Raw genomic sequence first — 13732 nt, forward strand, 5'->3', positions numbered from 1 at the left:
AGAGTAACTTCATTTGGACTATATTGATAAAGCAGAGCATTATCAGATATTTTATTTTTAAAATAATGCAACAGTGAACATTTTGGTACAGATTTGTCTATAAAATACTTACTTCAAGTCCTATTTAATTAGTCTTTTCATGTGTCTTTGTGTATGCTTTTGAGAAGAATATTGGGAGACAAAGCCAAACAGCCCACAGAGTGATACTTGGCAACGGAAATTGGTTTGAGTGGAGATAACCACAATTTTCAGTGTGCAAACTCAAGACAAGATTGAAACGGTTTTATTTGAAAAGAACTGTGCTCTCTGCTGAACCACCAAGAAATTCCACAGGGATACAAATGAGGCATATAAAGCACTCGCACCCCACCCCCCTCGCACTCCACCTGTTGTAATGTAATCATGAATCTATCCTGTGACGCCTGTGTAATACCACTTTCTCCCCTTCCCAGATATATGTCTCCAATAAACCTTTTATTAATTTTGTCTAGAGCACCACCCCCACCAAAGGAGAGGAAAAACACAGTGAGACTTTCTTCAGACTGGACCGGCTGTGAGCTAAGGTTAACTAAGTGACAGTAAAGGCCAAGTAATGATGCTGAGCCGAGAAAGCAGAGGAAGCCATGTTTCTTAGCAACAGTTTCTCCAACCGGCTACACTCAAACTCACTACACTATGCTCAAACTCATTTAAATAAATCAAATAAATTTGCTTAGTTTTTAAATGTGCAATAGCCCTATGTAACATTTTTTGTGTAGGGTCTGCCACCTGCTTGTGCCATACAGATGCTATTGCTTTGCCTAGGATGTTCCACACTATGGTTTTAAACTTGAAAATATGTATATCTTCAATTACAGCTATTTATTATTGCTATTACAGCTATTTAAGTACTTCTAAGTTAACTTGCCCTCTGTCCTGTCACCTGCTTGATGAGTTTCATGCCATGGACACTGTGAAACATATCAGGCAAAACAATAACATCTCCATGGAAATGCGCAAGTGACTAGAAAAGTTACATAGTGCAACTTTATAGTGTAAAAAGGCTCTTTAGTTAGAGTATTATAAGGTATTTAAAAGTATGTACCCATTAACTACAGTAGTAGGACGTGAGCAACTGTAGCAAAACATCAAAAAACTAGAATACGTTTACATCACCAAGATATCTGCTGTCTGTTATCATCAATATTGTCTCTGGCCTTTACATATGTGAGGCTACTACTCCCTCTAGAGTTATAACAGATTTTTATTTTTCACACACCCAACATTTTTCAACAAAATATCATATGAATTATATAGGTTACAATATAACATTACCGCTTATATTATTATTAACCATAGCTGGAAAACAATAGGCTAAAGAATAAAATATAAACTCAAAAAGTAATATGACACTCGCACAGGAAAGAAAGAAAATGACTTGGTTGACATCTACTGTCTGAAGAAGGTACTGCAGGGTGGTGTCGAATAGAAAATATATTTACAATTTGCAATGCCTGCATTAGTTTTGTTTTCTAAATGCAGGACATTCTTACAAAAATCTCAGTCTAAAAACTCGTTTGCAAAACCGTGGTAATTATAGCAAATTACAGACTAGACATATATGAGCCAATTTAACATATGGGGAACAGAACAATATGTCCAGTCTACAGCTTCTTAACAACGGCATATTGATTTTAGAAGAAAGGACAATAGAAATTACAAGAAACAAAAAACGTCTCACCGGAAGCATTTTATTGTGTGGTTGTTCCGTTCTGGATACGAGCTGCGGTAACATAGTTGCAACTTGATGCACTTGCAGCACGCTGCTGCGCATCCTTGGTCAGGGCTGTCAGGACTCTACTCACTGGAGTGGGACACGCGGAGGTTACGTTAGGTAACGTTTCAGCGTCGCACGTTTCAGAGATTGTGATAGTATTTTTCACCGAGGAGCACGAGGCACTCCTTTCATCTTTCTGTGCAAACAAGAAACATGCGTAAGATCATTTCGTTTGGACTTCATTTATTCCAACTTCTTCTACTTAATCCGTGTGTAATATCGTGATAAAATGCTCGCAAGAGAGACTGTGTGTTGGTAATAACACTGACTAAATCTTGAGGATAGACTTGGCACTTGGAGTTGTAAATTCTACTGAATGCACGCGCTAGTGCAGGGGAAAGTGGAAGACTATCCGGGGAATTTGTGAAGCTTTGTTTGTGCAGGACTCAACAAATGACGTTATACCTGGGTTTATCTGAATACTGAGGTTGGACGGGTCTTTTTCTTCATCCCCGCTCCTCTTCTGCAAATACAATGTTGATGAAGGAGTACCGCATCTGCATGCCTCTCACAGTGGAGGAGGTAAGTGAAGTTTATGTAATATTCCAGACTGTTACTCCACCTGCTTATGTCCTTGGATCGATTTATTAAGAAACTCTGCAGCACAAACACTCGATGCTTGGTTCATTTGTGTCATTGTGCCTCGTCCCGTCTTTTCGCTTGAATTAAAGGAACACGTTGAACTCTATAAGATTAATTTTACGCACATCCAACAGCAGATGGCGCTACTGTTGTCCGCCTTATGATCCTCTGTTTTGGTTTCGCAGTTTTTAAGGAATTTTAGAGACAAGAGAGTAGTAGAACTTGCTTCTTCCCCTCAAAGACAGCCAGACTTATTACTTTTTGGCATAGTAGTTTTGTTTAAGAGCATATTATAGTTTTTCATGTTTTTTCTAATAATTACTTGGTTTAACTGTGATAAGTAGTTTTACATTAGGCAGTTTGTAGGGAAAATGTTTAGAAAAGTACGAAAATACAGGAAAAAGGAACAGAATACCTCTGTTATCAACACTGAAAACAAATAAAGGTGCTGTCATTTATTTTTATTAGCCCAGCCATAACATTATAATCATTGTTATAGTCTAATAATACAATTACAGACAAGTGTTGGCCCTTAACATTATGGTTTCTTGGTAACTATTATTGAAATACATGTATGCATGTATGTATGTATGTATGTATGTCATACCTGCGGCCTGTGTCCAGTAGTAGAATTATTAAACTATAAACCTAAATTAAAATAAAATAGAATTATGTTAACTATGTCTTAGTGAAATGGATAGTTTGACCTGTTATATTTAATGTCATCATCATTATGCCATTGTAAACATACTGCTTTAGTAATCATCCATTGTTTGTACTAGATCTCTGCTGCCTAATGTGTGCATCTTTGTCCTTTTGTGTGCTGGATACTATCTGTGCCTGTGTTTTGTGTGTGTCCCTGTAATACCTTTCAAAGGGCTTTTCTCTGCTGTAGAAACATAATTCATTCCTGTGTTACATCAACCACAACTCCAAATGTTCCACCTGCACTCCTTAATGTAGTTTCACAGCCATAAAGGAGCTTTTACACACCATTTCGCTCAGTTTATGAGGAGAGGTTACCAAGGTGCTTTTGAAATGTTGGTATATTGTTAGTATAGAAGCACACATATTATGGCACCAGACACAAAACATTAAAGAGCCTTTAGTGATCAGTGCCATTTGGGAAAAATTAGCTCTGTGAAAAGGTCTTATCAGTTTTAAACATGGTCCAACTCAAAATGTAACCAAGAAAATGGCACAAACACACACATCTTTTAAAATATCAAATGTTTGACAACAAAAATAATAACATCTAGTCAAGATTGTGGCTGGAGTGTTAAGGTTAAGGTACACTTTATTGACCCCACAAGAGAAAGTTGTCCTATGCATTTGACCCATCCTTCAGGATTGCTGCTAACAACCTGTCCCATCTCCAGATTTTCACTTTGCTTGGTCAGGAGGGCTAACTTAGGTGGAGGATTACCTAAAATGTTTGCTTTGGGGGTGATGGGAGAAACTAGTGGTCAGAGGAAACCCACCCAGAAACGAGAAGACACACAAACTGTACACAGAAATGCCCCTGTCACCTGGGGATTGAACCTAGAACATTGTTGCTGTGAGGTGACACGATTTTGAGTTTGGGTTTTTCGTACAAAGCAGCGTTAAACAGAAAAGCAGTGAATTATGACAAAACGATAGATCCCACTTTCTTGCATCTTAGTTGAATCTTCCATTATTATGTTGGCCACCCCATGCAAAAATAAATCAGTTTGCCAAAGTTCTGTTCAGTGCCAGTGTTTTGTTCATAAGTGTTTCCGTCATCCATTCTTTTATATTGATCAATGAGACAGACTATTATTGATTTCTTCCGCTGTAGTGCCCTTTAGTAAACCTTTGAGTATTTTTATTGAGTTTCACTTGTGTGGTGTGTAACTTCTGCCACTGAAGGATGACTGTACACTGCACACTGAACATTGCTCAGAGGGCTGCTGGTGATATTGTTATTGTCTTTTGAAACAGCTAAAGGACGATACATTTGTTGGTAGGTACAGATATAGACCTCAGTGTGCTAACAGATGAACCTGGACTTACTGTGAGCAGTTTGTGTCTTCCCCTGAATATTTAATAGCAGGTACTACAGGTTTTGCCGGTATTTTTTTTTTTTTTTTCAGTTCTGGCATACTTCTGCTGTCCTGCTCTCTAGAAAGAAATGTATTAACAGTAGTCACTCAGTAAACTATGCGAAAATGTTCCAACTATTACTTTATTATCAGCACATAATCAAATACATTTGCACAGTGTCTGAGAACTGATATTGTTTGTGATATATTGCCGTATACGTATGATGTGTATAAAAATTGTTATCTGTTCTTACACCTAAGGTCAGAAACTATTGCGAGTGCCCTTATGATAGCTTCGGCCTTTTCAGTTTTATTCAAGTGTTTGTAAGGAGGCTGCTTGGCTACATCAGTTATGACCAGACAGATTACATTGTTGAATAGGTATCCTCAGACACACTTCTGTTACAGGAGAGTGAATCAAAGCTGTTCTTGAGACATGATCTTAAACAGTACAAAATATATGTGCTATTTTAGGTATTTATTGGGGTTTAGATGCAAAGTGATTTTTTTTATTGGCTTACAAATCTCAAGTCTATTTAAGAGTGAAAATAAATAAATTAAGAATGATCAATAGCTGACACTTCACACTTAATGCTTCAATACAACCTTTTTCTGACCATTGAACATGACCTAATTAACTTGTTGTTAGGTCAGTCCATATGAAATCAACCACCCTCCCCTATGAGCCATCTCCAATTTGACTGAAAAAATTTCTAAAAATTTCTTAAATTACCAAATGAAAGATTCTAAAATTTCAGCTCAATCCCTTCAGTCATTCCTGAGTTATGGCCTGTTGAAATTTTGGGGCCATGCCCACTTTTTCGGAAACCTTAATTTATAAGCATTTTTGAGAGACCATAACTTCATAAAAAAATACAGCGAAGAAGCTGAAAATTTGTATTATTGTAGATTCTTGGTCATAGATTCTAAATCTGTTGTCAAATATTGGGTATCTTTATTAAGGGCGGTGCTGTGGCCACAAATAATCTCCAGTTGTCTTCCCTTATGACAAGCAGTTCGTGTTTAAGACTATTAAAGGTAATTTTACCTTTCTAGCAGGTGGAAAAGTACCTAATCTTCACCAAAAATTACCCATGAGAGCTCATTTTCAAAAATTCCATATGAAATGATGGAAGTTAATAGTAGATGTACATTATTGTTTTAAACTAAACAGAATATGCCAAAGTTTCTCTGGTAAAAATTTTATCAACATGTATCAGTGCCCACATGGAGAAGTGTGAGATTGCTGTCAGAAATGGTCATTCTCTCAAATATTCAGGTTAAATAGTTAGTTTGTAAATATCTGCTTGGAGTAAATAGATCTTGGATCTCAAAAAAAATAAAAATAAAAAATTGAGATTTTGGGGGCCCACAGTGGTTGATTTCATATGGACTGACCCTATTAGTTATAGGTAAAAATAACATTCCAACTTCCAACCAACAAAATGCTAAACTTGATAATACATAATTTATACCCATTTTGAGACTAAAAAGATTATTGCCCTTATCCAAAATTAACATAAAAAATAAATAAATAAATCAGAACAGTGCATTTATAGATGATTCTAGAATATTTATAGATGAATCATTACATTTAAGTTTCATAAAGTTGCAGTGTAGATCACAGAGCATTTGTGCCTCTCTATGCCTGCACAGACCTGAGCCTCCAGTGTAAGAACTGTCCCTGCAGGCCTCCATATGTTTGTTTGTGTTGCTGTGAGCCCAAGCGCCTACAGCACCTCACGACTTCAGCAGGATCATGTTTATGTCTCAGAGTCGAGCTGCCTGCTGTGTGCTTCTCTCTCCAAGGCTGACCCAGCCCCAACATTCATATGTAGAGAAACATGCTCCCTCAGTCCAGAGTCCAGACCACCAAACACGAGCTCACAACAATCAGAGTCTAATTCAGTGGCTACTGGCACTACTAAAGATCAATATATCAAATCCATTATTTCAGTCAATAAAAAAATAAAATATTGAAAATATCATAGGTAAAACGGCATGTGGGCATTTTAAAATGGACAGTTTGTACAATTACTTTTATGGCAACCATACAGTGTTAAAATGAGACTACAATAAAACAACTACATATTGAACTACATATTGGCATTTATAAATCACTACAAGGCCTAACTAGGCCTACATTTAAACTTTTCTTTTCTTTTTTTTATTTGTTTCATTCACATAAGATGAATATAAAATAGTTATGTTTTTATACATACAGAAAGAAGTAGACTTATATATATTTTCACAAAAACTTAATGTATAATCTGTAGCAGCTGCATTTACAAGCAACTTTGATTTGATTTGATGGGCAAGATTTGCTGATTTGCTTTGTTGGTAGTATTTAAAATATGAAGTTCTACCAATTAGTTGAAATAAATATTGAAATAAATGGGTTTGTTGAGTCAGTATCCACTTCCATTGACGATTCTCACAGCTCTTTTCTGTAAAAGGAAAACTGGATTAACATAAGTTTTACACTTCCCCATACTTCATGCAATAGATCAGATATGGAACACTCAATGCATTATACAACAACAATTGTACAACAAATACAATGCACCCCTATTTAATGATTCTTTTACCTTACCACAGATATTACTTGCAATAATTTAATTTTGACACCATCTCTATGGGATTTTCATGTCAGATGTTCATCGATCATAACACCCAGAAACTTGAGCTGTGTGCCCTTTCTATTTCTAATACTGTTTTACCTATACTACTGAATTATGTTTTACTGATATTTAAGAACAATCTATTAGAATAAAAACTGTTTGTTTTTTTTTTTTAACACATTCTCTACAACGTCTAGAACATCCTTAATGTTTTGTCCTGATTAAAACAGACTGATGTCGTCTTCAAATAAAATACATGTTAATAATGAAGACACCAATGTAATATTGTTAACATAAATTTAAAAGTAAGGGCCCAAGGACCGAAACAACAACAACAAATTTTACGCACATCTGACTTAACATTGTCTATTTCAGCAAACTGATTTCTGTCTTTTATGTAACAATTAACCCACTGCTGCATTACACCTTTATTACCACACTTATATAATTTATCAAGCAATATTACATGGTCCAGCATGTCAAGTGTATTTTAAAGATTTTGATCAGTAGCATTTGAAATTTCCTCAGTTAGATAAATTAATGCTGTGGCAGTAGAGTGATTAGAATGAAATCCATACTGGCTATATGACAATGTTTTATTTGTTGATGAATTTATTGAGCCTGACAGCAAAAGGTGTTTCCAGGACTTTAGAGAATTGTGAAAGTATAGATAGAGGTCTATAGTTGGAGAACTCACGTTTATTTCCCCTTTTGAAGAATGGAATTATTCTGGCTATTCAGTGACAAGTTACAGGTATAAACAAATGGGTCAACAACATCAGTAATTTTCTCAATTAGTAACATGATTATATCTGTGAAGTTATTCGATTTTTTTTGTTTTGACATTGTTGCACAATAGTTAATATTAAGGGCCGTTCACACCAAAGCGTCAAAAAACGCCTTGACGCCTCTATTTGGACGCCTTTGCTTTTGCGCGTCTTTCACGCCGTGGACGAACGGGAGAAAAATACTTGATGCGCGTCCGTTGCCCTGTAAACAATGTCAGACCAGACTGATAGAGTGTTTTTATGGTATAAAACATCAGCGGAGGAGAACGGGTCGACGACTGGGGCGTATATATATTCAGGGTCGGCGTCAGAGCACATCTACTGGAGGGGCGTGGGTCACCAGCAGGGGGGGCACTGCCATTTGAGAAATATTTTAACGCGGTGGAGTCATACAAAGCAGAAATCAACTATCAAACACGTTTTCTTTAACAGTATAAGGCTAATTATGTGTTGTTGTTCATTATTATCATTATTATGAATATTATTATTATTAGCTGCAATAGTTGTTGAGGTTGTGTGGTAAACGATACGCACTCAAGACAATAATAAAAGGTTGAGGTTTATTAAAAAAAACAAGGCCTGCCACTGGTTGTAAAACACCCCTGAACAACATCACTGAAAGAAGCAATCGGGCAAGAAACAGCCACGCACCAGGTCTGTAGTGAGCGTGGTACGCGAGGGCGCGCCGTCCACACACTTCTCCTGATGTGAGATATATAAAAAATAAAAATAAAAAATGGTGGTATAATTTTAGGGAGGGGCACAAAGGCCAAAATTATACATATATATTATAAATATTTTGGTAACTAGTGGCTGAACTATATCTATCAGAGCACAATGAACAGCCACGCGAAAACTTTACGCAACAACACAACGTAACACGCCGCTCACACCCAGACCCAACAACGTCAGCAAAATTACAATAAGATAAGAGGCTCTGGTCACAACATGAACACACGACATCAGCGCCGCTCCTACAGCACACGACAGAACAACCGCAGCTCCATCGCACCAACCAGCTCATTTACGCACTATTTAACTATAACACTATTTACCTGTGAGGCTCCATGTTCAGATTTGCCCCAAACTAATGAAAACCAGCCTCTTACCTTCTCCAGAGACTGAAGCAGAGTGTTTCCTCTATCCACTGTCCTATTGGTTCTGTTTCCAAAAGTCTATTGTCCAATGAAGAGATGAAACTGGTTCAAATCCCGGTCCAGTCAGGTCCGTGACGCGAGGTCCGGGAGCCGAATGCACAAGCTGGTTGTAAAACTAAAACTTAATCCCACTTCCCACTTAAATCTGAAAGTTCCACCAGTCCATATTAGCACGAAGACACCAGGTGGACTTCTGCCTCTGCGCTACACCCAGGTCAAACTTTTACACCCAGAAACGAGCGGGCAAAGGCGGATAGACTTTATCCTCTGCCTGGTCCCGGCGGCGGCAGCGAGAGCTCCGGCCCGGTGGCAACTGACCCAGCCCCGGCAGCGACAGTCCCGGGTCCCGGCGGCGGGTCTGTCAGTGTCTTTGACTCTGTCCTCGCCATTTCCTGTGTGGAGCTTTAGGCTAAAGTAGCAGCAGCCGCTAATCGTGGAGCTGCTACGAGTTGACGCAGCATGTTGACGTGACGTGAGTGACAGAACAGTTGTCCAATCACACTACAGTAAATAAACAGAGACTGTGATGTCATTGGTCTGGGCGCTAAAGTTTGTGCCCGAAGTGAAATGCGTCAATCAGAATCATTTAAAAATAGCAATAATAACGGCCTGTGCTGGGGGGTGGGGCACCAGTGGCCGCTAGGGGGGGCACGGCCCTCAAATGCCGCACCATGCAGCCGACACCGTATATATTTATCCGCTAATGACACTGGATCAGGCCTGGTTTAGTCCCGGTCTAGTCCCGGTCTAGTCCTGGTCTAATACCGGTCTGGTCCCGGTCTAGTCCCGGTCTAATCACGGTCTAGTCCCGATCTAGTCCTGGTTTAGTCTCGGTCTATTCCCGGTCTAGTCCTTGTTTAGTCCCGGGCTAGTCCTGGTTTAGTCCCGGTCTAGTCTCGGTCTAGTAGTCTCGGTCTAGTCCTTGTTTAGTCTTGGTCTAGTCCTGGTTTAGTTCCGGTCCGGTCCTGGTGTATTCCTCGCGATCGGCTCGGTGATTGTGGCGTATATATTTAATCTCCGCTCATGTTTGTGGCTCTCGCTCTGGTTCTCGGGTCTTTAACGTCGCTGCGTCACTGGATACTCGTCCCTGATTGGTTGACGCGGCGCGTTTGACGCGAAAAGTTCAGCATTTTCAACGCGTCAAGAGCGTCGACGCGAAAACGCTCAAGACGCGCCGCGTCGACGCCAGATTCGCGCCGCGCTGACGCCGAAGATGCGCCGCAAAAACGCAGGACGCTCTAAAGGCATAAGTATATAAATGCATATGTACACGTCAAAAATAAAATAGAAAATAAAAAAAGTCTCATCTATATACAAGAGGTCATAAGGAAAACAAGTTCAACAATGATATGATGATTGTCACGATATAGGGTTATCTGTTACATAAAAGTGAGTTGTTGTACCATTGTTGGGAGTATTATCCGTTATATACGAGTGAGTTGTTGTACATCTGTGTGGAGTATCGTATGAATGTAGTCCCGTATCTCACTGTCTGAGCGGAGCTGTAGGGGCCTGTTGGATTTGAGTTCCTCTATAGTCTGGTGCAGTGGGTGAGTTGTTGTACAGTTGTAGGGAGTATTATCTGTCCCTCTATAGTCTGGTGCAGTGGGTGAGCAGGAGTGTCTATGATGAAGAGCAGTTTGTCCAGTGTCCTCCTGTCCCACATGTGACAAATGTCTTCAGCACAGAGCCAATCACGTGATTTACAGATCAGTTTATCAATCTGCCCAATGTCCATTTTTGCTGCTCCCCCATCAGAACACAGCGAAGTACACAGCGTTGGCCACCACAGACTGGTAGAAGGTCTCCAGTAATTTGCTGCACACTTTGAAAGACCTGAGCTTTCTCTGGAAGTAGAGTCTACTCATACCTTTCTTGTACACAGCATTACTGTTGTCCCTCCAGTCAGTCCAGCCTGCTGTTCACATACTTGTTGCAGTCCACTATTTCCATATTTCAGAAACAATTTTTACAAATATTTTTTTAAAACTTTGAACAGCAAAACAAACACGGTGGAGGGTGGGGGTGTTCTCGCGACCATTTAAGTCTCTAAATTAATGTGTGAGCAACCCCACTGAAGGACTTACCACCCCCAAAGCTCCTCCAAACTAAAATGTCTGATTGTAATGAATGACTATAAAAAAAAAAAAAAAAATTAAATCAGTTTTTCTTCTTTAATGTGTGTCAGACTGTGGGTCAGGGCATGTCATGTATTAAAATAGGAAGAGTATCATGTAAGATTTTGAGCCTTTTGGACACAGTAAATCTCATAGGGATTTGCTTTGTTCTAGTGGAGTTGATGCTTACTTCTTAACCTACTTTTAATGCTGGGGTTGCCACTCTGCCGGACTAATGCAGGTTCCCTCGTGGCAGCTCTTGTGTGGCAGAGGCACCATCACAGGCCCTGCTGTGTGGATAATAAACCCCAGCTTCTGTTGGAGCTTGTGTTGTGAGGCTCTTAAGGCTCTTTAGGGCATGTTTCTCTGCACCAGCTCAGAGCTCTCCCTGTGCGTCATCATTGTGCTTCCTGCAACACTGGCAATTACACACAGACGCGCACACGCACACATGCACACGCACACACATGCACGCACTCACACACACACACACACCTGCACATACATATGACACATATGATATGTATAGCAAGGCATAACTTTATTTTGTAACTTTATTTCTTCCTTTCTTGCATTTAGCAGTAACCTGTTGATGATGAATTCTTGGATTGGTTTGGCTTGTTTTACAATAATTGTGGAAAAAATGAATGTCATTGTATCTACAAATGTCTGAAAAACAGAGAATAATCTCTGATGTAGTTTGAAGTTGTCATAATTATTCTGTTGGCTTTTGGTATCATATTCTCTAATATAAGTAGAGGGAGGGTCGACGGGTCAACCATTTTCTATTTACAGAAGAGAGTTGTGTGGGCAGGTCATGTGACTCATACAAGTAGGAATAGAAAGTGTTGAAGGAATAGGATCCAGTTGTGTTACCCTGGCCTCAAAGCAGAACAATCAATCATTTTTGTTACATACAACAAAGAATTACTTAGTGAGTTTGGTATTTTGAGTAGAAAAAACTAGTGGCCAATGTTTCTCAAACTACGGTATGTGTACCACTGGTTGTACTCAAGGTCCTCTGCAGTTCTAATACTTACTTAATTTAGATTCATCTAGATGTCTAATTTAATGATGTAGTGTTTCTTGGGTATATGAATTTGGTAGGTTGGTTTATGAATCTATGAGGAATTATCTTCCACTCGGGAGTATTTGCACCCTTATAAACTTTATTATGAAAAAAATCTGAAAAAAGCAGACCTTGTCAGGGACATTTGGGGATTTTGTGAGCATCTGCACAAGTCTTTTTTTATAACAAAAACAGCAGATGAATGACTAAACATAAGAAACATAACCTTTTAAAAGTCACACTCTATTTGTAGTATTACAATACACCTGTTATGTGTGTTCTCTACTGAACAACATCAGCTTAAATAACACACATTATAGAAGTTCCTCCTTCTATGAATGGAAAACAATACGTGAATAAAAAACAATGAGCGCTGAGAATAGATGCTCCCGTGTAGGTGAATGAGGGGAGATGTGGGCCAGGAGGCAGGAGGGGAGCAGCTGGTTCTGTCATGATACAAAGCTTTAAGCATTAAGCCCACCATGATTGGCCTTGGACTATTATATTATTATGAGTGATGATTTTATTTAAATGTTACCAACATATCTGTTTTTGTACATGTCATTTCCACTTCCTGTAAATCTGCTCCAAGGAGATGCTAAAGTTGTAACTCTGTGTACTCACCGAAGGTGGGAAGTGCTCTCGTGTGCTGTTTAATAAAAAAACACACAGGATTTTCAAGTCATTTATTCCTCGAGGTATGTCAGTATCAGACCATTAAAAAAAACTTTTATGTATCCCATGTATGTGAATTTGTAAAGATTATAGCCAACATACATAATTTCCATCTTCAGACCTTCGGGAGGTCATGTCAAACAGACAGACATGGAAACAATCACACAAAAATCACACTCGCAATACATACAATTGTAAGAACAATTGAAGTTAGATTTTAAACCAACATCTCCTCCATATTAAAATGTCATTTTGTTATACTTGGTGACATATTTGAACCTCCAACAACCACTGTTTTAAAGCTTTAGAAATGCTGCAGTGTTGAGAGTTTTCTTCTATGAGCAGGCATTGTGTTTCATATCAGACATGCTCTATAAGCAAAGGAAGCTTATCCAAAAGCTTTTTTTTTTTTTTTTTTTTTTTTTTTCACAAACTGCACATTTTAACATCCAGGTGCAACATTTCTGAACATGTCTGTAGAGGTCTTAATTACAGGATTGCCAGACCAAGACCCATGCAGACAGGATATTTTGTGAGCAGGCATTATATTTTGCACACAACAAGTAACTGCATATAATTTATATTGCTATATATACTCAGGTATTGATTAGGGTGAGATAATCCCTCAGCGCTATACCACCACACACTGTTTACCTCCATAAGACAATGCATCCTGCAGCATACATGAGGGTATAGCACACGCATGACAGTCACAGGTCCAAGTATCCCTGGTTGCTATAGAAACATGCACTGCTAACTGATGATGAGTTTCGTCTCTAATGATAAAGTGCCATTTTCACACTACTCACAGGTGTGACATGCCTGATCTGATCCCACACAACAG

At 38.9% G+C, this 13732-nt stretch overlaps 1 protein-coding gene across 1 annotated transcript in view; it reads left to right on the forward strand.

Annotated features, from left to right (window-relative positions):
* The first annotated feature begins 2282 nt into the window (after window positions 1-2282).
* The window catches only part of pitpnc1a (phosphatidylinositol transfer protein cytoplasmic 1a), a 31335-nt gene continuing 19885 nt past the window's right edge, over window positions 2283-13732 (forward strand). Inside the window, exon 1 of the mRNA XM_020936736.2 lies at window positions 2283-2338. Within this exon, the coding sequence (XP_020792395.1) occupies window positions 2291-2338 (48 nt within the window). The 5' untranslated portion in view covers window positions 2283-2290. The remainder of the gene's footprint in view (window positions 2339-13732) is intronic.

This window comes from Boleophthalmus pectinirostris, unplaced genomic scaffold (genome assembly GCF_026225935.1).
Source record: "Boleophthalmus pectinirostris isolate CB_2022bp ecotype Guang Dong unplaced genomic scaffold, ASM2622593v1 HiC_scaffold_17, whole genome shotgun sequence".
In the NCBI taxonomy this organism is placed as follows: Eukaryota; Metazoa; Chordata; class Actinopteri; order Gobiiformes; family Gobiidae; genus Boleophthalmus; species Boleophthalmus pectinirostris.